This window comes from Oryctolagus cuniculus, chromosome 13 (genome assembly GCF_051225735.1).
Source record: "Oryctolagus cuniculus isolate XC-2025 breed Fujian yellow rabbit chromosome 13, ASM5122573v1, whole genome shotgun sequence".
NCBI classification, from domain to species: Eukaryota; Metazoa; Chordata; class Mammalia; order Lagomorpha; family Leporidae; genus Oryctolagus; species Oryctolagus cuniculus.
Window position 1 is genome coordinate 13814694 of NC_142879.1, and position 24462 is coordinate 13839155.

The 24462-nt window shown below is 39.9% G+C and overlaps 1 protein-coding gene across 18 annotated transcripts in view; it reads right to left on the bottom strand.

Moving 5' to 3' along the window:
• DENND1B (DENN domain containing 1B) overlaps window positions 1-24462 on the bottom strand; it is a 303159-nt gene that overhangs the window by 38424 nt on the left and 240273 nt on the right. For all 18 annotated transcript variants that reach the window (XM_070055062.2, XM_070055061.2, XM_051820442.3 and 15 more), the window contains 3 exons: window positions 8928-9018; window positions 3170-3210; window positions 2007-2075 (listed from right to left, as the gene is read on the bottom strand). In XM_070055062.2, the coding sequence (XP_069911163.2) occupies window positions 2007-2075; window positions 3170-3210; window positions 8928-9018 (201 nt within the window). The remainder of the gene's footprint in view (window positions 1-2006; window positions 2076-3169; window positions 3211-8927; window positions 9019-24462) is intronic.

Below are 24462 nucleotides of genomic sequence, written 5' to 3' on the forward strand. Positions count from 1 at the left end.
AAACTTGTGGAAAATGGAACTAAAAGTATGAGTTTATTTTGGTGTAAAACATTTTACACGCAAAAACTTTTTTTTTAAAGTGGAAAATGTGAATTATGAAAAAATTATGTATGAACTTAAAAACTGTTTTGTCTCAAAATAACTTCATACCTCTAGTCATTTTTCCACAGACTTTTTGAAGAAGCCTTAAATATCACAATTACAAGTCAAGGAAAGCACGTAAGTTCTAAACTTTCATTAAAATATATTTTATTTTTAACTCCCTCACAACAATTCATTTATTGAGAAAGAATTTAAAAATAAATTGTTACAAGATCCAAACTACTGCTCTGAATATTTTTAGAAATACAGACTAGGGGACAGTGTTATAGCGTGGCAGCATCCCATATGAGTGCCCACTCAAGTTCCAGGAGCTCTGCTTCCAGTCCAGCTCCCTGCTAACGCGCCTGGGAAGGCCGTGGAGGACGGTCCCCGTACCTGGGCCCCTGCTGCCCGCACGGGAGGTCAGGTGGTGTTCCAGGCTCCTGGCCTGGCAGGGCCCATCCTGGCTGTCACAGCTATTTGGAAGTGCACCAGCAAATGGACAAGATCTCTCTGTCTCTCTGTGTCGCTCCCTCTTTGATACTCTGCCTTTCATATAATAAACAAAAATAAATCTTTTAAAAATCTAGAGTATTTGTGACTTATGGAATTTAAGAAAAAAGTCAGTTAACACCACATATTAGCTTCTTGAGAGAAGCTCAGCTAGTGCAAGGCAGACTTGTACACAGGCGAAACAGGTGCTGAAACCGAGCTCCCTTAGTCCTGTGGGGCACAGAAACAGATATGTGAACGCTTTAGGCGGGGTCGGCAGAGCTTTTTTCAGGAGAACTAAGGCCTAAGCTCAGTCTGACAGGATGAACTGGTGTCTATCAGGTGCATAAAGGCCAAGAAATGGATGTTCCAAGCAATAGGAATGGCTTGAGCAAGCATCAGAGTGCAACAGACAGCATCACACATCCCTGGAAAGGGAAAAATAGACCAGGACACAGGAGAGGCAGGTCTTAGCTGTCACATTAAAGAGATTTTTTAATTTATTTATTGATACTGTTGTCATTATTAATATCTTATAAGTCCCTGAGAATCACAGAATAATTTTAATTGAAGAGAATCAATGCGTCTTTAGTGGAAGACATTTTGCTTGTATCTTTCTATTCCTACTTGAGCCTCAGGTACATAAGAATTTAAAATATGCTGTTAAATGAAAGAATCAGGACCCAGCATTGTGGCATAGCAGGTAAAGTCATTGTAATATCAGCATCCCATATGGGCACTGGTTTGAGACCCGGTTGCTCCACTTCCAATCCAGCTTCCTGCTAATGCACCTAGGAAAGCAGCAGAAAATGGCTCAAGTGCTTGGGCTCCTGTACCCACGTGGGAGACCCAGAGAAGGCTCCAGGCTCCTGGCTTCAGCCTGGCCCAAACACAGCCATTGCGGCCACTGAATGAATAAACCAGAAGATGGAAGATCTCTCTCTCTCTCTCTCTCTGTCTCTCCCTCTCTCTCTCTCTCTATGACTCTGCCTTTCAAACAAATAAATAAATCTTTTTAAAAAGAAAGAGAGAGAGGGAGAGGGAGAGGGAGAAAGGGAGAGGGAGAGGGAGAGGGAGAGGGAGAGGGAGAGGGAGAGAGAGAGAGAGAGAAAGAGCAAGCAGATAAGTTTATTTAAAACAATGAAGGAATAGAATTTTACAAAATATAATTGCATCATATATTGTTTCAATTGGCTGTACAATGTGGTTGATATACTAAGAAAAAAAATGAAGTATTTTTAGAGTGCACAAAGGAAGCATCTTCTCTGTGCAATAATTGTAATAAAGGACTTTGGTCAATATTAACTCTCAATTTAAAAAAAATCCATTTTTTATAGGGAAACAGAAAATATTCTGAACTCATAGGTCTATCATCTGGGAAGATATTCTATCATTTTATCAATAGAACTTTTAAATATCAAAAGAACACTTACAAATTTATATGCTGTCCGTACAGCAGGTGTTGCTTTGGTCATTGCTGTGTTGAACAGTGCACCTCCTTTCTGCAAAAGAAAAACAGAAATATTTTTTCTAAAACTTTTAGCCCAAGTACCCTGAAAACAAAAACCTGGGCTGCCACTGTAGAACAGCAGGTTAAGCTGCTGCCTGAGATGCCAGCACCCACATGGGCAATGGTTGGAGTCCTGGCTGCTCTATTTCCATTCACTAATTCACTAGGAAAGCTGCAGCAAAAGACCCAAGTACTTGCGCCATTGCCACCCATGCTGGAGACCAGCATGAAGCTCCTGGCTCCTGGATTTGGCCTGATTCAGCCCTGGTCATTGTGGCCATCTGGAGAATAAACCAGCAGATGGGCGATTCGCTCTCTCTCTGTCTCTCTGTCTCTCTGTCTCTCTCTCTCCTTCCCTCCCTCTACCCCACCATGTGTGTGTCTGACACAGAAGATCTCTCTCTATAATACTGAATTTCAGGCCGGTGCTGCGGCTCACTAGGCTAATCCTCCGCCTTGCAGTGCCAGCACACCGGGTTCTAGTCCTGGTTGGGGCGCCGGATTCTGTCCCGGTTGCCCCTCTTCCAGGCCAGCTCTCTGCTGTGGCCCGGGAGTGCAGTGGAGGATGGCCCAAGTGCTTGGGCCCTGCACCCCATGGGAGACCAGGATAAGTACCTGGCTCCTGCCATTGCATTAGCATGGTGTGCTGGCCGCGGCGGCCATTGGAGGGTGAACCAACGGCAAAGGAAGACCTTTCTCTCTGTCTCTCACTCTCACTGTCCACTCTGCCTGTCAAAGAAAAAAATACTGAATTTAAAATAAATAAATAAATAAATCTTTTTTAAAAAAGTAATATTACAGAAACTATAAAATCCCCATCAAATCCTACTACTGTACCTAATTCCTTATTCTAGGATATAAGGTGACAGGGAAATCTTGCTTTTCAAAACAAGCCATTTATGTCGGGACAAATGCTTTCCATTTTAAACTTAATTTTATGAATATCAACAAACTAAGCATAATATAAAAATATTTAAGGTATGAGAAGATACACAAGCATTTTCAATGTTACAAAAGTAACGTAAGTATAAATAGCATGCTGTCGCTGAACGTTTCTATGCTCCATCTTGGAAGGACAGTAATTACCTTTACTGTGTGCACCCATTGTTGGTATGACCTCGGGTTCCCTGAAACAGACAAAATTTAGATGCAAGGAAAATGGATAAAAATAAATTCATAAGCCAAAATTCATCAACAACTGGTATTTCCTGGCAATTTTTAATTTTATTTTATTTAGTAGGCAAATTATCAATGCTATTAATGAAGCACTGGTATTATAAGAACTAATAAATGGCTCTAATTCTTAGGAACATTTTTTAAATAGACGTTTTTTCTTCATTCATACATGAAGCTAATATATTATCTTCTTTCATTTTAACATTAGCTTCAGAAGGTGAAACATAACTTCTCTTTTGAAATACTACATTATTATGCTTTTAGCACTGATTTTTTAATATCTTATGCTTATGTTGTTTTATAAAAGTTTGCCTCTTTTACACAGTTAGGTTCTCTTTAAAACAGTATTTCAGGCTGGCGCCACGGCTCACTAGGCTAATCCTCCACCTAACGGCTCTGGCACACCGGGTTCTAGTCCCGGTCGGGGCAACGGATTCTGTCCCGGTTGCCCCTCTTCCAGGCCAGCTCTCTGCTGTGGCCAGGGAGTGCAGTGGAGGATGGCCCAAGTGCTTGGGCCCCGCACCCCATGGGAGACCAGGAGAAGCACCTGGCTCCTGCCTTCGGATAGGCGCGGTGCGCTGGCCACAGCGCGCCGGCTGCAGCGGCCATTGGAGAGTGAACCAACGGCAAAAGGAAGACCTTTCTCTCTCTCTCTCTCTCTCTCTCTCACTGTCCACTCTGCCTGTAAAAAAAACAAAAAAACAAAAAAACAAACAGTATTTCAAGTACATAAGAAAATATTTAAAACTAGAAGGAAATTTAGAAATACAAGGAACCTCAGGATAAAAAAATTATTATTAAATTATTACTAACACATATTAATAGCTAACAGTTAAATTGTAAGATATTCTCTACTTGTCAACTTAGATATTTGAAAGATATTATCCCAGGAAATGTGAAGCAAGTCCAGAGTTGAGTCTCTGGAGTACCATCATTATTAAAAAGCTCAAATGCTGCCAAAACCGCAATAATAAAATCTGATAATCAACATATTTGATTCCAAATAAAAATAGTCTAGTCAAATCAACATGTTTGATTCCAAATAAAAATAGTCTAGTCAATAAGATATCAGAAGGCAAAAAAGAAACACAAACAAAAATAATGTAATCTTTCTTGTCAGCTGATTTGTTAGATGTCAATGATCTCCCTTGCTCAGATATTTAAGTATTCCCTAAATCATAAGAGTGAAGTCACAATAAAAAACAGTCTTTGGTGGCTACTCTGGCACTATCCAGTACCAAGGACTCCTAGAACAGATAGTGCTTTCCTCTTGTTTGTGTGTGTGGGGTTTAAAAAAAAAAGCATCACCTTGCTGATACAAAAGGGAGGCAGAAGGAGCCTTGTCCAAGTTTCCTGCCTTTGCATCAGGAGTCAACACCAAGCAAAAAGTGTCCTATCTCTAGATTCACTTCAATAATCAAAACCTTTCGCTAATTTAAAAAAGAAATAACACATATTCTGGAAAACATCTCTTACTACCCTGCACTGCATTGGCACCTTTTCCAGAGGAAGAAATACAAAGGAAAACAATACTTTTACTTATCTTACGAAATGTCTTATATGACTTAAATGTATTATAAATGTCTACTAATACTGGTCTTTAGTTATCTTATGAAATGTCTCTCTTATGAAAATGTATCTCCCTAAAATAACCTAAGGAAAAATAAGCTGCATTGTTTATGTGTTTCAGGTAGTATTTGGCATGATCAAATTTTTGAAATTATATCTCTCTTGAAAAATGATGAAAAATTCCAAATTGTCTTATCAATTTATGTGAAAATACTTCCCCTTTTAATATTCAGATAATTTGACCTGAATTTAAGAAAAGTTGTATTGCAAATGAAAATAAATACAAATATATTCTTAATTATCTAATTCTTTAGTTGCTTTTTCAAAAACAATCAAATGTGTTTCTCTAATATACTCTTTGCACTACTCATGTCCTCTCTTATTGCCTTGTAACCTTTATGGTTTCTTCCTGTTACACATTTCTGGTATTTTTTTCCCCCATTTTCCTCTTAAGTTAAGGTTGAAAGTTCTGCAAAGATCTCATGAAAGAAATAAGATGTATTTCCCTAACAGTCTTGACTGCAAGGACTCAGTTCATGAGACAGAAAACAGTTTTTTTAAAGTCTGCTTGCATTCAGAGTCTTTAACCATGGTTTTTAAATTCAGACATGAACATAGATGTTCTATATCTTGTTGTTCTTCATTATGCATTTTAATTAGAACCACAATAATTATGAAGTTCCACACACTCATATTCATTTTATAATAAGCATAATTGTTACCAGCAGAAATGGTGTACAAACTACCACTGCAATGGTGAGAAAACAGATAAAACTCTGAAATTCCCTAACTATTTTCGATTAAAGGAACATAATATTTTTTTTTTTGACAGGCAGAGTGGACAGTGAGAGAGAGAGATGGAGAGAAAGGTCTTCCTTTGCCATTGGTTCACCCTCCAATGGCCACTGCGGCTGGTGCGCTGCGGCCGGCGCACCGCACTGATCCAAAGGCAGGAGCCAGGTGCTTCTCCTGGTCTCCCATGGGGTGCAAGGCCCAAGCACTTGGGCCATCCTCCACTGCACTCCCGGGCCACAGCAGACAGCTGGCCTGGAAGAGGGGCAACCGGGACAGAATCCGTTGCCCCTACCGGGACTAGAACCCAGTGTGCCGGTGCCGCAAGGCGGAGGATTAGCCTAGTGAGCCACGGCGCCGGGCCATAATTGTTTCTCTTCTACCTTTTTGGGGGCTCTATGTGTGAAAAATACATGAGACAGAGACAGGAACTTTGCTTTTAGTTAATCAGAGTAGGGAATGCTTGGGGACTCTTCTTGTTGACTGGATGCTTTTCATTGAGAAGATCTCTTACTTTAAGAGAGCAATGCATTGTAGTTATTAAAGCAAGAGTCTTGAAGTCTGGTAGACATATGTTGAGTTCAGAACCTGGCCATTACATCTGTGTGACCCTGAGAGAATTAAGCTGAGTGCCCCAACACAAATGGGGTAATCCAACTGCCTCATTGGGTGCTGGATGGATTAAATGAGACAGAATCTGTAGAGTCTTGGGAGAGTTTTCTGTCACAGAAGAGCTTTTCTAATACTATGAGAAAATTATGACCAAGAACAGTTCACTTTTTCGAAGAAGAGGTCTAAATCTTGACATATATTTTATTTCACAATTTTCGGCTAGGTGACAAGTTTTGGAGTTGATCTTTAGGAACTATTATTGGAAATATGACAGTCTTATACGAACACACACACACACACACACACACACACACACACCCCTAAAGATAGCTATCTTCTAATTAGCAGTTAAAAGAAAATCTCTAGGGGCCAGTGTTGTTGCACAGCCGGTTAAGTTGTCAGCATCCCATGTGGGTGCTGGTTTGAGACTCAGCTGCACCAATTCCAATCCAGCTCCCTGCTAATGTGTCTGGGAAAGCAGCAGAAGATGGCCCAAGTGCTTGGGCCCCTGCACCCACGTGAGAGACCTGATTCTTGCTTCAGCCTGGCCTAGCCCTGGCAATTGCAGCCATTTGGGGACTGAACCAGCAAATGGAAGATCCTTCTGTTGCTTCTTCTCTCTCTGTAACTCTGCTTTTCCTATAAGTGAATAAAAACATCTTTTTTAAAAAACAGAACATTACTGATCTTTAATTAGACTATTCATGTTTTTATTTAAAATCCTAGTTTTACTCTATCTTCTTCTAAGAATAATCTCTGTGTATCCATAAAATAATCTAAAATACAACTAAAATAATAGTATTTGACAGGTATAATTTTAAGGTACTTTCTTGCTGTACGGATATTAATACTTGTTAAACTAGAAAAGCTACCTACCTCTATTCTATAACAAAAGTATCTGGTCCAATGGTTAAGACCACAGGATTTAACTGTATAAAAGGATCATAGTTCTACCCCATTACTGTCACAGATGTCATCTTCAATTCTACAAAAGCTACTAGCCCCACAGGTCATAAAGATAATGAGACAGCAGTTATGTAAATACTCAATAGATGCCTCAAGCAATTTGTCCATGAGCTGCCACTATTTTGCTTGTCTGAGTTTGTAAAAAAAGCATTACTTTAACACAAAAGCACCATTGAAGGTAAATTTTTTTCCAGAAGCTGAGAAAAGCAAGAAGCTGAATGATCTTGCTGAGTCAAGTAAACTAACTTTTTTTTCCCCAAGTCAATGCTTTCAATTAAATTTTGTAGTTATCCAAATAAAATTCTACAACTCCTAAGTTCATTTACACCTCTTTTAATGAACCAAATATCTCAATCAACCATCTCAATACCTTCTGTATGCTTTAGAAAAAAAATTCTTTTAATTTGAAAGGCAGAGGCACACACACACACACACACACAGAAAGAGAGAGAGAATCTCTCATTCACTAGATCACTCCTCAAATGTCAGAGAGCGAGAGAGAGAGAGAGAGAGAGAGAGAGAGAATCTCTCATTCACTAGATCACTCCTCAAATGTCCAAAACAGCTGGGGCTGGGCTAGGCCAAATCCAGGAGCCAAGAACTCCACTCGGATCTCTCATGTAGGCAGCAGCAACCCAAAAACTTGAGCAGTCAACTTGCTACCTCCCTGGGCGCATATCAGCAGGAAGCTGGAATCTGGAGCAGAGGCAGGATCTGAATCCAGGCACTCCCAAATGGGATGTGGGCATCTCAACTACTCTCTGGTTTTTATACTTTTAAGATATGAAAAGGAATCTCATTGAAGAATCAAACTAAATTTTGTGAAATCTGTAGGTAAGTACTTCTTAGTTTCTGTCTTTTTGTGCTTTATTACTCAATTCTAACAACTATTTATTCACATATGCACTAATTTTTCTCTTCACAACAAACCTACAAAGAGGTAAAGATCATACTATTCTATCAGGTCAACAATGAACATATCAAGTTATAGAGGACAGAAATCTTTGTTTATTTAGTTTACCCAGTATCTAGAACAGTGCCTAGGACATGGTAAACTCTCAGTAAATAGAGGTTGAATGGGTGAAAAAGATATTTCAAAGACTCAAGCAAAATTCTCTGCAAGTCAAACAATGCATTAGGAAAACAGTAAACAGAATATCAACTTATAAATCAGTAATTTCCTAGGTCATTATAACACTGAACATTTATATTTGAAGGACTAGGTTTATTTATGGAATGGTAAACTTAAAATTTTCCTGATGCTGCAGTGTTCTACACTGTAAAAAAGGCCAGGACTTCTGTGTAACACACTTATTTTAAATGTAGAATGAGCTATGGTGCTCAAACTTTTTTTTTTTTTTTTTTTGGATTATTGTATTCTCCTACTTCAGTCGTAATTTCAAGTAATGGCTACAACTAGTCACTTTCTGGAAGATTAGTACTGTTTAGAAGGAAAGATGTGAATTCATTGGATCTCTGTGTTTTTTATCTCCAGCAACATTGATAGATTGTCCAAGCCAATAGCTACTGATTCATGAGCTCATGTTAAAGCCTCTGTAACAGATATATCAAGCAAAATAAATTAATATCACAATTCTTAAGGTGAGAAAATATACTGAAGATATTACACATTCAGGAGAAAACAGTTGTTTGTGAAAGAGATTATATCAGACACAAGTGCAAAAATCAAGCATGACTGTTACTCAGAAATTCAATAACCACACTTTACCTCCACAAAAGCCTCCTGAAGTAATCTCTTCTTCAAATACATCAGAAAACCCCCTTCCTGCATTTAGTTTTGCTAGTCGACCATCAATAAACTGAAATTAAAAAGTTTCATGTTAGTTTGTTATTTGTTCCTCCAAGCTTACATTTCTACTTATAAAAATATCACTAGTAGGGCCGTAGCTGCGGCTCACTAGGCTAATCCTCTGCCTGCGGCGCTGGCACACCGGGTTCTAGTCCCGGTCGGGGCGCCGGATTCTGTCCCGGTTGCCCCTCTTCCAGGCCAGCTCTCTGCTGTGGCCAGGGAGTGCAGTGGAGGATGGCCCAGGTGCTTGGGCCCTGCACCCCATGGGAGACCAGGAGAAGCACCTGGCTCCTGCCTTTGGATCAGCGTGGTGCGCCGGCCGCAGCGCGCTGGCCGCGGTGGCCATTGGAGGGTGAACCAACGGCAAAGGAAGACCTTTCTCTCTGTCTCTCTCTCTCACTGTCCACTCTGCCTGCCAAAAACAAACAAACAAACAAACAAAAATATCACTAGTAGACTATCTCATGCCCAGCACACATGTACTGATACATGGTGTAGAGACACAAACACAATAAGAAAATTCTCAAACAATGGAAAGCAAGTGTTCAGTGAAAAGCAGTTAACCAGTGAAACCACAACTGTACAGAACAGACCCTAGCTTTGTTCAGAGGAAACCACAGAGTACAGCAGTAAAGGGCACCAGCTCCCACAGGCTGCTCTGCCCACAATCTCTGGAGAGGCTGTGCATAAGAGGCCCCATTGCCTTGTGAGGCCATTGGGATGCGTCCTCTCTCACAAGACCCATTTCCCCAATAATTCAGTCACTGAACAATAGAATAAATATGACTCTCACAATAACTGATGAATCAGAATTACTATTATTAACTTAAATAAGTAAACACATAGTGATTTGACATGCATATGGCTATCATAAACAGTATTTTTCCATGTTCTTAATAAAGATATTGGAGTGGGAAACAAAAGCTATCATAAACACCTGGAGATCTTTTTCAAAAAGGAGCTGCCCTGGAGAGTATCTCCCTTCACCTGCTCTGCCCCATTCCTACTTGTTTAATATACACAGCCTGGTGGTATCTACACTGGCCACGACAAATATCCCTGAGTATTTTTATATGAACAACCCTAAGTGAAGATCAATGACATGTTCTATGTACATATGTATTACTAGAATGAGGTTACTCCTTAGATTCTCGATCTGTGGCATTTGTAACGTGATGAGTTGAGGTCACTCCATTCATTGTGAAGGTGAAGTATCTTTACAAATAAAGATATAGGAGCCAGCAGACGTGGCTGCCTGCAGTGCCTGCATCCCATGTGGGTGCCAGTTTGAGTCATGGCTGCTCCACTTCTGATCTAGCTCTCTGCTCTGGCCTGGGAAAGCAGTTGAGGATGGCCCAAGTCCTTGGGCCCCTGGAGACAAGTGGGAGACCAGGAAGAAGCTCCAGGATCCTGGCTTTGGATGGGCCCACGTCCGGCTGTTGAGGCCATTTGGGGAGTGAACCAGAAGATGGAGAACCTCTCTCCATCCCCCCATCTGTCTCTCTGCCTCTGCGTCTCTGTGACTCTGTCTTTCAAATAAATTAATTAATCTTAAAGAAAAGAATAAAGATGTGTAAGAGGCAGGGGCTAAAAGGAAAGATTTAGTTGCTTTTTGCAGGGTAGATTTGAAGATGTGAGGAATTAATACAAAATGTTCATTTTACCCTGGAATTAATGAACCTTGACCTCAATATTTTTACTCTTGAATATTAATATTTAAATGGATTAAAGTAGCTTGATTTTAAAAAACAAAAAAATCTCACACTTTGCCTTAGTTTTCTGTTTGAAAGGTTAATGGGCAAACTAATTAGGAGGAGCTGTATAGAGCAACACAATATTCCCCAGGTAATAATTTGAGATAATTAATAGCAGAAAGTTATTCCAGTTATAAAATTTTGAGGCAAAAATCTCTTACTAAAATTAAGAAAAAAATGGCAAATTGATCAATAGATTCCAATTCAAAATCAGGTTTAACCACCTTTTCATTACCATAGATGGTTTTTGACAATAATGTGAGGTAGGGTTATATAAACATAGCATCAAAAGACAGAAGTCTTGACTTTTTTAGACCATGGGTTGTCTTTCATAAAACCAAGAACTCTTTGAGAATAGATGCCAAAGATTATCCACTTTTATCCCCTCACTGTCACTAGCCTGCAAAAGGACTCCACAAGTATAAATGAATATGGGGTCTGGGACACAAAGGGCCTGCATCATGACTCTGCCAGCTGACTAGTTGAAGATACTCAGCAACTTATCTCTGAGACTCTGTTTCCCCTTCTAAAAATTGGGGATATAATAAAAACACTGAGGGTTTGAGAGCTAATTAAAATGATATAAAGTTCCTACATTGCGACACAGAATTAAAGCTAAATTATAAAGTTCACTTTCCCTATTACCACCACTTTTTCCATCTCTATCAATCTGTGAATTTCCTAGGGGAGAGATTACTGTCTTTTTCATGTATGCATCTGTATACATTTTGAATTGGATAAATGTTGTTGAAAGACTGAAATCTGTTGAAATAACTGAAATAATGCTAGATATCATAAACTTTTACCTGGTTTTAGGGTTGAGTAATTATAATGCACACAATTAACTAATTCTATCTTGAGATCAAAGCTAGTAATTTATAATGCTGGTGTTCTTGTTATACAATATAAGTGATTAATCTGAAAATAAGGATTTTGACATTCATACAAAATTTTCACTTGCACACATTTTCAACAGCATTATAAATCAAATTAAGTGTATAATTTGATGAACTATCATTTTTTAAAAATAAGGTGGCAGTAAAATGATAAATACAAAGTAATACATTACTGACAAATAGAAAAAGTTAAGGTATCCTTTTAAATATGCTTTAAAAGATTAAAACTAAAGACTTTTTAAAAGGTTTTCATCTTCGTGTTTACTGGAAATAATCCATCAATTTTATTAAATGAGTGGAGAAGTTCAAGTCTAAGAAGAGATAAATCCCAAACTATTTACTGAGTATGCATTTTTGAGCGTGAGTAACTACTTTTTGTTACTCAACCAGTGATTTGAGCCAATAGAAATTAATCACTTGGTACATGCCATGTGTTATCAGTGACTCTGCAAACAATCCTGTCAGTGACAATCAGAGACTGACTAATGTACAAACTGAACGAAAACGTTTGTTCTTAAAATGAAAGATTGGTTTTGTGTACACACACACACATCTATTATAAATACCTACACACAAATATGGATATCCACGAATAAGCATAAAAGCAGCATTAATGGAGAAGGTTGAGAACAGTTCCCCTAACTCCTTTGTCTATTTGTGATTCAGTAACAACTTCCCTCTCCCTGCGCCAACTCCCAAGTGTAGCTGGTTCAGGGCCATACCACTCTAGTAACTGGAGCTTTTCAGAGTAAACGAAAGTGATAAGAACATTTTTAGCTACTGCTACACAGGAAGAATTTTGAACTAAAAAAAAAAAGCTCTGTTGGAAAACCTATCATTCTAGACTATAATGTGCCCTATCATTCTGCTTGATTAATACTTACCTATATTATTTAGCAATGAATACCCTTAGGTAATTGGAAGACATTTGTTTTAGAAGAATTAGTTTGTCATTGTAAAAACGACAAGAGTAGCATTGTTGCTGTTGCTGTTGTTGTTGTTGTTTTTGACAGGCAGAGTTAGACAGCGAGCGAGACAGAGGGAAAGGTCTTCCTTTTCCGTTGGTTCACCCCACAAATGGCCGCTACAGCAGGTGCATTGCACTGATCTGAAGCCAGGAGCCAGGTGCTTCCTCCTGGTCTCTCGTGCGGGTACAGGGCCCAAGCACTTGGGCCATCCTCCACTGCCCTCCTGGGCCACAGCAGAGAGCTGGACTGGAAGAGGAGCAAATAGGACAGAATCTGGTGCCCCAACTGGGACTAGAACTCAGGGTGCCAGTGCTGCAGGTGGAGGATTAGCCAAATGAGCCATGGTGCCAGCCAGAGTAGCATTGTTAATAACAATTAAAGTGACACAGATATACAATTTGGTTGCAAATAGATTTTTAAAACTTGTGTTAAGATGACAAACGTTTACATAAATCTTAATATTTTTCTTTTTATTCAAAAAGAAAAATAAAAATTAGAAATAAATATACTAATGACACAAGAACATAAATAATTTGAAATCTCACAAAAATTCATGAATATAATTCCACAGTGAGGATTGTAAAATTTTATTATAAAGTTGATTTTTAAATGAGAATATATAATATTTTTTTTTGACAGGCAGAGTGGACAGTGAGAGAGAGAGACAGAGAGAAAGGTCTTCCTTTTGCCGTTGGTTCACCCTCCAATGGCCGCCACGCCGGCGCACTGCCCGGTATGCCGGCACCGCAAGGCGGAGGATTAGCCTAGTGAGCTGCGGCACCGGCTAAATCTTTTAAGAGAAGAAGAATTAAGAAGCAGAACATCTGGGACTCAAACTGGCACCCCAATATGGGATGCTGGCTTAAATTATTTAATGTCTGAAAGTTCATTTATTCTTGGAAGTGTATTGTTGTCCCGTCAGTGTTATTTTATTAGTTCTAATAATAAATTGCACCAAAGGGCTCTTCATAGTCTTCGATGTGTTTTTCTGTTCATCATGCTGTGGTAATATAATTTAATATATCAAGGCCTCACTGACATCTGATTATTTAATTTCTGAAATGGCATAAAAATGACATATTTTTCTATTTATTCATATACTTAATATTCCTGGTTTGGGCTCTTAACTGACCTACTGTATTCCCATGTGTTATAGCAGTTTGTGTTTATCTGTAACCACTAACTGAATTCAGCCCTGCAATTAGCTGGCATCTATAAATATCTGTTGATTTAATTTATTGTAACACATTAGTGGAAGTTTCACTAACCTGTCAGGGTTAACTGAAAACTTATAAGAAAATATTTAAATTAGACTACTTATTAATTTTTTTGCCCAAAGCATTATATGGAAAAGTGAATTTTAAAGATTCGTCTGAAATTAATGTATTTTAAGAGCAATTTTTAACTGAATTTTTTTCCTTCAATTTTCTCAAGACTTCTGGTTTTAAATACTATATTTTCCCTAGTTCTGGAGACTGCAGGATCATTAATTTAGCTATCTTTGTACCACAGAAGTGTTTCTAATATGAGATCTCTCTTTGAGATATGTGATTTTTCCTCCAGGCTGAAGAAGGGGTTTAGGGGTGCACATTTGTCTCCTGTGTTGCCCGAGTATCTCTGCTGCTGTGTCAGCTCAAGCTACAGCGTGCTGTCCTCCTCCCCAGTTTGACCCTCTTCCCCCAGGTTTTTTTTTTGTGAGCTGTTTTTTAAATCAAATATTTTTTTAAAGATCATAATTCTGAAATTCAATTACTGTCTTCCCGAGAGTTTTCATGGATTGATTGCAATTAAATGTTTATGTAACAAATGTCTAGACTATTAAAAGCATTAAAACACTGATAATAGCCTAACTCGCTTTAACTTTTTAAATTAAATATTGTAAATGTACTGATAGGTGAATGATTGAATAACTGTGAAAATCATATAACTTATCTAGTTGAGGAAATTTATAATGTTCTTTATAATTTTTGGAAAGACATTTGCTATCAAGTCTATTCTTTATATCACAATTTCAAGCATTCATTTGATATGTGATCATATTTTCAAAATCAATTTAAATGGTGAATGTTAATGTTCATATAGCAATATTGCTTCATATGAAGTGTACTTAAAGAAACATAATTTCTTTAAATTGACTCAATTTCCTATTAAGATGACTATTTGAAGACAAAAATACTTTGGGAAACCCTGGTGATAAAAATATCAGGGAAAAGGCCTGCGCTGTAGCACAGCAGGTTAAAACTGCAGCCTGCAGCACCAGCATCCCATATGGACACTGGTTCAAGTCTCAGCTGCTCCACTTCTCATCCAGCTCACTGCTATGGCCTGGGAAAGCAGTAGAAGATGGCCCAAGTCTTTGGGCACCTGCACCCATGTGGGAGACCCAGAAGAGGCCCTGGCTCCTAACTTCAGATCAGCTCAGCTCTGGCCATAGTGGTCATTTGGGGAGTGAACCAGCAAAATAGAAGATCTCTCTCTCTCTCTCTCTCTCTCTAGATCTACCTCTCTCTGTAACTCTTTCAAATAAATTAAAAAAAAAAAATATATATATATATAAATAAATATCAGGGAAAAGAGCAGAAGCAGTTTTACCTCTTGAAAACACTTTTGTAAACAGTTATACTACTGTAAGATCACATTTTTTGCAATTGTTGACTTGGAGGGAGTTAAGAGCATTGGCCTTAAGAATTATATATAATTGATCTTAAGAATTATATATTCTCGGCTGGTGCCGCGGCTCACTAGGCTAATCCTCCGCCTTGCGGCGCCGGCACAGCGGGTTCTAGTCCAGGTCGGGGTGCCGCATTCTGTCCCGGTTGCCCCTCTTCCAGGCCAGCTCTCTGCTGTGGCCCGGGAGTGCAGTGGAGGATGGCCCAAGTGCTTGGGCCCTGCACCCCATGGGAGACCAGGAGAAGCACCTGGCTCCTGCCATCGGATCAGCGCAGTGCACTTGAGTGTGAACCAATGGCAAAGGAAGACCTTTCTCTCTCTCACTGTCCACTCTGCCTGTCAAAAAAAAAAAAAATTATTTATTTACCTGAAAGGCAGAGTTACAGAGAAGGAGAGGGAAGAGACAGGGATCTTCTATCTGCTGGATCACTCCCTAAATTGCTACAACTACCTGGGTGGGCTAGGCCAGGCTGAAGCCAGGAGCCTGGAATTCCATCCAAGTCTCCCATATCAGTGGCAGGATCCCAAGTACTTCTGCTGCTTTCCCAGATGTGTTAACAGAGAGCTGGATCAGAAGTGGAGCAGTGGGGCTCCTATATGATGCTGGTATCGCAGGCTATGGCTTAAGCCACTGTACCACTAACACTGCCCTCTTACCACCCCACCTCCCCACTCCAACTTGCTCCACTTCTGATTCAGATCTATCCCAGACCTGGTTGTTGTGGCCATTTGGGGAGTGAGCTAGTGGATGGAATATCAAGCTCTGGATTGATATCTTTCTCTCTCTCTGTCACTCTGCCTTACAAATAACTATATATTTTTTTTTTTTTTTTTTTAGACAGGCAGAGTGGACAGTGGGAGAGAGAGACAAAGGTCTTCCTTTTCCGTTAGTTCACCCCCCAATAGTAATTTGCCAAAGAATTTAATCTGTTCAAATTAAATGATCAGACCCAAAATTAAACTAACTGAAACATTCCATAAATACTTAATTGAAGGTTTGATATATTACAGATATTGTACTACCTGCCTTAAATACAGAAATAAATGAAATAGGCAAACATCTATGGCCGGAAGAGGAAGGGATGCATGAAATAAGAAACAAAATAAATTATGCAGCACATTAGAAGCTAATGAGTGACAGAAAATAGAACAGATTTACATCAGGGAGGTTGGAGAGTGTGAGGCAAGGAATTTTCTGTTTTAAATGCATGTTCAGGGTAGGTCTCACGAAGATGCCATTTGAGCAAAGATTTTAAAGCAATGAGGAAGCTTCATGAGAGAAAAAGATTCTGGGCACAAGGGCAACCAGAGAAAATAACTGTGCTTAGCTAGGAACAGTCAGTTCCAAGTGTCTGGAGAAAATTTAATCACCATGATGACTATTCTCACTCTAAATTAATAATCTCCAACCTCAAACAGGAAGTGAACAATGCCAACAATTCTATTTTTGTCCATTCACCCTCTCCACTTATTTCATGGTTTCGTATCTTCTCTCCCCTTAAATGTCCAACCTTTACTCTCACTGTTTCTCAGTTGATGATCTTGCTTCCTAATTTCACTAAAATCAAAAACCCTGAAGCAAACAAAAGAATTCTCTTAAGCTCTAAGTGCCACATTTACCTCTTTTCTCCATCTGTGATCTCATTCTCTGCCCGAACCCTGCTAAACATGAGCTGTCTGTGCTCTGCAGAAAGACCAACTTCTCCTCCCTTCTCCTGGCTAAAGGCTTCTCTCTCAGCAAGGTCTTCCCAACAGTCTTCCCACTGGACATCACTGACTTTTCTAGCCAAGGCCATTTCTGTTTCTCTTTATGATCACACTCGAAAAAACTATCAGTGCTTTTGTCTACATGACTTTTCCTCTCATGTTTTGATCACATTTTGTCCCTCATCACTTCACAAAATAGCATTTTCTTTTTTGACAGGCAGAGTGAACAGTGAGAGAGAGAGAGAGAGACAGAGAGAAAGGTCTTCCTTTTCCATTGGTTCATCCTCCAATGGCCGCTGCGGCCAGCGCACTGTGGCCGGTGCACCGCGCTGATCCAAAACCAGGAGCAGGTGCTTCTCCTGGTCTCCCATGGGGTGCAGGGCCCAGGGACTTGGGCCATCCTCCACTGCACTCCCGGGCCACAGCAGAGAGCTGGCCTGGAAGAGGGGCAACTGGGACAGAATCCGGCGTCCCGACCAGGACTAGAACCCGGTGTGCCGGCGCCGCAGGCAGAGGATTAGCCTATTGAGCCACAACGCCAGCCACAAAATAGCTTTTTCTGAGGCTACCATATTCCTTTGTTCCCAAATTCAGTGGGAGATCTCTAGTCTTTATTTTAACTAATCTGTTGTGAGCACTTGACAGTGTTTTTCCCTCCCTTCTAGGTATTTTTTCGTGACTTAGCTGTTTAAGTCCTCTCCTGATTTCTGTGCTACCTCATGCTCTTCTTTGATAGTTTGTAGCCCCAGAACCTCTTGTCATTTCTATTCATACTCACTACTCTGACAATCTTACCTGGTCTCCAATCTGATGGCTTTAAATACCATCTTGACCCCAAATTTATAATCCAATATAATTTTCTCCTCTGATTCATTTACTCATTTTCCTAATCAATATCTTACATGGATGTCTAATAGATATCAAATTCTAACATACTATGTTCTTCTGCTCACAATCTCCACTTCAGTCAAATAACAGCTAGATCCTTCCAGTTTTCCAGATGAGAAATCATGGATTCAGCCATGATCTCTCTTTTTCAAACTGTACATTAAGTACCTCAGAATATCCACTGGTTTATCATGAAACTGGATCCATCATCTGCCCACATCATATTTTCCATTAATCATTTCCAAGCTGCTACCCATCATCTGTAGATTACAGCAACAGTCTCCTAAACTTCATTTGTCTCTGCTTCTATTTTAGCTCATACCTTCGGGTACTGTTTAATTGCCACGTTATCCATGCAGTCTATACTGATGATACTAGTTGAAACTGCAATCCCACCCTTATCTCTGGTAGCCCCATTTACCTTATCTGTTTCACAGTACTTAGCACCATTGAACGTCTTTATAATTCATTTCTTATATTTACTGTCTATCTCCCTCCCATTAAAAATAAAAGCCTCACAACGTCAGAGACTCTCTTCTGCTTGTTCTTTGATGCGCCCCATCCAGGGATATACAGTAAGTATCCCACCCATGCATATACAGTAATTGCTCAAATTATGTTTTAGAAACAGGGAATGAAAAAGGAATACTTGAATAAGTGTTTCTAAAAGTTTAGTGTGCTTTTTAAAAATAATATTTCATTAATAATGTAGGTTCCCAGGCCTTCTGATTCAGTGATATTTGATGATGACATTCAAGATTATGCATGTTTAACAAGCTCTCCACATAACTCTAATGCAAGTGGCTTGAGACCATACTTGGACAAACATTGCCTGAGGTACAACTTGAAATTGGTGAACAACGTAGGCTGAAAAAAAATACATCCTTTGTCCTAATAAGTTATCTCCCCTTGTTCATGCCTTCTTTTCTGCCATTAACTCACCAAAGACACCACATCTTCCTTATGTCACATTTTATTTTTATTCTTTTTTTAGGATTTATGTATTTATTTGAAAGTCAGAGGTACAGAGAAGGTGAGGTGAGGCAGAGTCAGACAGAGAGAAAAGAGAGACAGAGAGAGGTCCTCCATCGGGTGGTTCACTCCCTCAAATGGGTGCAAAGACCAGGGCTGGGCCAGGCCAAAGCCAGGTGCATCTTCCGGGTCTCCCATGTGGTGCAGGGGCCGAAGGACTCAGGCCATTTTCCACTGCTTTCCCAGGTGTATTAGCAGGCAGCTGGATTGGCAGTGGAGCAGCCAGGACTGTAACCAGTACCCGTATGGTATGACAGCGCTGCAGGCAGTGGTTTTACCCACTACACCATGATGTCAGCCCCTATTTTTACTCTTTCACCATATTAAGAATTATGTACTGGGGCTGGCACTGTGGCACAGTAGGTTACTCCTCTGCCTGTGGCGCCAGTATCCCTTATGGGTGCTGGTTCTAGTCCCGGCTGCTCTTCTTCCCATTCAGCTCTTTGTTATGGTCTGGGATAGCAGTTGAAGATGGCCCAAGTCTTTGGGTCTCTGCACCCACGTGGGAGACCCATAAGAAGCTCCTGGCTCCTGGCTTCAGATTGGCGCAGCTCCGGCCATTGTAGCCATTTGAGCAGTGAACCAGCGGACAGAAGACCTTTCTCTCTGTCTCTCCCTCTCATTGTCTGTAACTCTACCTCTCAAATAAATAAATAAGTCTTAAAAAAAAAAAAAAGAATATGTACTTGATGCAATTACCATCTCCCATCCATTCATATCAAGTGTTTTCCAACACTCCAAAATTGCTGAATCTTTATTACTAGTAATGCATTTGTTGATCTTAGCTATGGATTATATGCTATGAATAACTATCATGAAAATGATTAATAGGAAAATGCAGAAATTTATAGCATTTATTATTTATGGTAAAAGCTTTTAAAATCCTTCAGCATCTAACATAAAAGGAACACATTTGGCTTTTGTCCCACTCCTTTTATCCAACATCTTACAAAGTCAGGGAAAAGTGGGTCATGGCATAAAATACAGAGTAGGTTCAGGATCTCACTGAATATCCACTTACATACATTACACCACTATGAGACTTCAAGTTTAAAATTGGAAACACCATTCAATTTAAAATACAGTAACACTTGAGCGCCTATAACTTTTGTATTTTGAATTAATTTCATTATACTAAATTTTCTAAATTCTTCCTCTCATAAACTGTCAGAACATTTTCAGGCCTATTCTTTATAACAGGGATTCACTCAGCAGCTCTAACTTCATTTCTTTGTTTCTCAGCAATATTAAGTGCCTGGTATGCATAGATATCAGGATACAAAAACACAGTGTAATCCTTGTTGTTACAGAGCCCACAATTCAAGAAGGAGATAAACAAATCAATAACTATTCAAATTCTAAATTCTAAAAGGAGAGAAATTAATGAAAGTATAGTAGGTCAAGAATCTGCAAAAGGGACATCTGAGCTGAGTCTAAAAGAATGACCAATTTGGGAGACAGAGAAAGAAAATACTCAAAGCAGAAGAAAAATCATAAGCACACATGCATTTTTTCAATCACGTATTCCTAGAGGGACAATAAATCTTAATGGTTGCCTAGATCCAAATACTGGCTCAACTGCATAGTAACTGCTATATAAACTGTCAACAAGTTATTTAACTGCTCAGTAAACTGGAGTGTAACATGAAAAGTGGCAGTAATAAAGTATTAATGACATGAATAGTCTTGAGATTAAACTAGACTAGATAACGCATTCAATTGCCCAGCAGGGATGGGCTAGCAAGGATGGATCAAGACTGCTCCAGGGCCAGTGCCGAGGCTCACTTGGTTAATCCTCCACCTGTGGTGCCGGCATCCCATATGGGCACCGGGTTCTAGCCCCTGTTGCTCCTCTTACAGTGCAGCTCTCTGCTGTGGCTTGGGAAGGTAGTGCCCCAGTGCTTGGGCCCTGCACCCGCATGGGGGACCAGGAAGAAGCACCTGGCTCCTGGCTTCAGATCAGTGCAGTGCCGGCTATAGCGGCCATTTGGGGGTGAACCAATGGAAGGAAGACCTTTCTCTCTGTCTCTCCCTCTCATTGTCTGTAAGTCTACCTGTCAAAAAAAAAAAAAAAAAAAAAAAAAAAAAAAAAAAAGACTACTCCAGTGACCACCCTCCTCACAGAGACAACAATTACAGAACTATTTAAGTTGTCTCACAAGAGCTATGGAGGCCAGGTAAGAGACCACAGTGCATGGTCTGAGTACAGTTGTAAGAAAAGTTACACTGCAGAAAGCAGGACAGAAAGTGTTGCCCATATCACCCCTCCCCAACTCCAAGTGGCACAGACTGGAGAGAGACTCCTTACCTCACTTGGAAGAAGGAGAGGCAAGGAAGTCTAGTCCTTAGACTTGAATGTTAGTGTCATGTTTATTGCAACAAAATGCATAGTAATACAGGGGCTCAGGACCCCATGGCCCCTGCTCCACCCCCAACTTCCAGACTGATTATTTGTTCCTTTCAAAGCCAAGCAGCTAGGGGATCCTTTTCCTAACTTCCAACAGAAAGCATAGCAACAAAAGTAAGAAAACAGAGGAGGGCCAGAGAGGGAGCTCAAGACCTTGCTATGTGGAGCTCAGAGTCAGCTTACCTCCATGAGACACAGTACCTGTTGAAACTCAAAGGCCACTACTCCCAGTAGAATGCTCCCATTTGAAGTCTTCAGACTTGTCTCAGCATCAAGGAGAGACCTGCACTCCAGCAGGATGTACTCATAATAGCATATATCACCATCTGTGGGCCTAGTGGGCATCCCAAGACTCTTTAGGACCCAGTGACTATAAGACCTAGGTGTAACCCACTCTACTGCCAGTGTTGATGGTGGAGCTGCCTTTATTGCCCTCCTCCAACATTGGGCAGACAGCAAGGAACCACAGGACTATGTCTTGGGACTCAGTGCCAGGCTGGGAAAGCCAAGCACAGGGAAGATCCCATGGGTCCCTTTCCCTAGGTGAGTATTTGTGAAAGGAGTATATAGATTTGTTCCAGTGTCAGGCAAGGACCTGCACCCTCATTGGATGGATTTGTTCAGTGTGAATCACTACCAGCCTCACATAAACCTGGCATGCTCTCTTAAGATTTCACAAGGCCAAATGACTGTGAGATCCTTGTGAACAATGCAGTGCCTGGCCGGGTTTCCTCTATCACCTTTCTTACAAGCACAGACAGACAACAAGTAACTATTTTGGGACTGAGTTCTAGGTTGATAAAACCCAACACAGAGCAGATCCTAATGGTCCCTGTCTCTGTGTTAGTGCCTGCAAATGGAGCCCTTGGACTTGCTTTGGCATCAAATGAAGTTCAGTGGCCCAGCTGATCAGTCTTGTACCCCAGCCAGCAACACTAGTGGCTGGAAGAACAGCATCAGGTAGTGAGTCAACACTCAGCAGCAGACAGACTCAACAGAGTAGGCTTTGATCCTTCCCCCAGGTTGTGTTCTTCGTGAACTGTGAGTTCCAAATGCAATCTACCATCATGACATTGGTATCCATAGGGTTAGGCATCTGGACCTATCCCAGTTCCAGAGACTGCAGGGATGGCCTACTCCCTTTATAGGTACCTTCCTATTTCATTATGAACAACACACTTACTATAGATCTGAGAGAAATCTGACATGGGAATAGAACTCAAACAATGAAAATGCCAACAGCATGCCTGTAGCAAATCTTGACATAGAGGGGTATCTAGTACTGAAATATCAGAAGTGTCCACAAGTTCAGAGAAAATAATTAGAGCCACAAAGCCAGATAACTAATGTTTCAATGCACATATGACATTGTATACCAAGAAATGTCAAAAACTTCCAGGGAACCATAACCTAACTTAAGGAACTAAACAAAGTGCCAGAAAACCACCATCTAGGAATTGAAATTTTCAAATGTTCAGATGAAGATTCCAAAGCAGTTGTTTTAGGAAACTCAACAAATGTCAAGAGAACACAGAAAACAATTTAATACTCTAAAAGAGAGGCTTGACAGAGAGATGGAAATATTTAAAATCAAACAGAAATCCTTCAAATGAAAAGTACACTAAGCAAAATTAAAAACATAACAGCATCAATAGTCAACAGATTAAGCAGATGAATCAGTGAGCTTAAAGACAGACTATTTGAAAACACACAGTTAGAGAAGGAAAAGTAAAAATGAATCCACGGGAATGAAGAAAGCTGATGGGAAATTTGGGACAGCATGAAAAGAGAAAACATCCAAGTTACTAAGGGAACAACAGAAAGCATATTCAAAGAAATAACAAAAAACTTCCAAAAGCTACAGAAAGATACAACTACACAGGTACAGGAAGGTCAACGGTCACCAGTAAGCTTCAATGAAACCAAGTCTACTCCAGGATAAAGATAAAGCAAAGACTCTTAAAGCTACAGAAGAAAAGAAATTAATAAAACATGCAAGGGTCATCATTCATCTGACTGCAGGATTCTCAACAGAAACTTTACGGACAGGAGAGAGTGGGATGAGACTTCCACAGGACTGAAGAGGAAAATGCCAACCAGGAATGCCGTAACTAGTAAACTTGTTCTTCAAACTAAAAGGAAAGGGTATATGTAAGAAGAAAATATCAGAAGGCAGAATAATCATTGGTAAGAGTAATTATACAAATTCAGAATGCATTAATATTGCACATATAGTGCTAAACCATTTCTTTAGTGTGAAGTCTTAAAACCAAAACAAAGTTAGTAACTGTTAAAACGCTAAGAGACAGACAATATAGAAAGAGGTAAATGTGACATCAAAAATTCAAAATGTGGTAGAGAGCTGAAGTGCTTAGACAGCAGTTAAGATGCCAATTGAGTGTCTGCATCCTTTATCAGAGCACCTGGGCTCAAGCCATAGCTCTGCTCTGGATTCCAGCTTCCTGCTAATGCACAGCCTGGGAGGAAGTAGTTGATTGTTCAAGTAGGGAGTTCCTGCCATCCATGTGAGGGACATGGATTGAGGTCCTTGTTCCTGACTATAGCCTGGGCAAGCCCTGGCTGTTGTGGGCACTTGGAGAGTGAATCAGCAGAATGGAAATGTGTGTGTGTGTGCATGTTGTGAGTCTGTTGTGAGTCTTTCTCTGTCACCATCTCTCAAATACATAAAATTAATTTTTAAAATTCAAAATTTGGGGAAGACTGGAGTACAAGTTTACCATTAAACATTTAAAGAAGAAATAATATCAATCCTCCTAAAATTATTTCAAAAAATGGGAAAGGAGGGAATTCTTCCAATTTTATCCCATGAAGCCAACAATACCTTGATACCAAAACTAGAAAAAACACAACAGAAAAAGAAAGCTACAGGTCAATCTCCTTAATGAACATACATTCTCAAGATCTGCAAAGATATTCAACAAAACATTAGCAAACAAAATGCTATAGTACATTATAAATACTATTTACCAAGATGAAGTGAGATTCAAGCCAGGAATAGAATGATGGTTGAACACACACAAATCAATTAACACGACACACCATATCAACAACAGAATGAAGGACCAAAATCTATGATCATCTCCCTAGGTCCAGGAAAGACATTTGATAAAA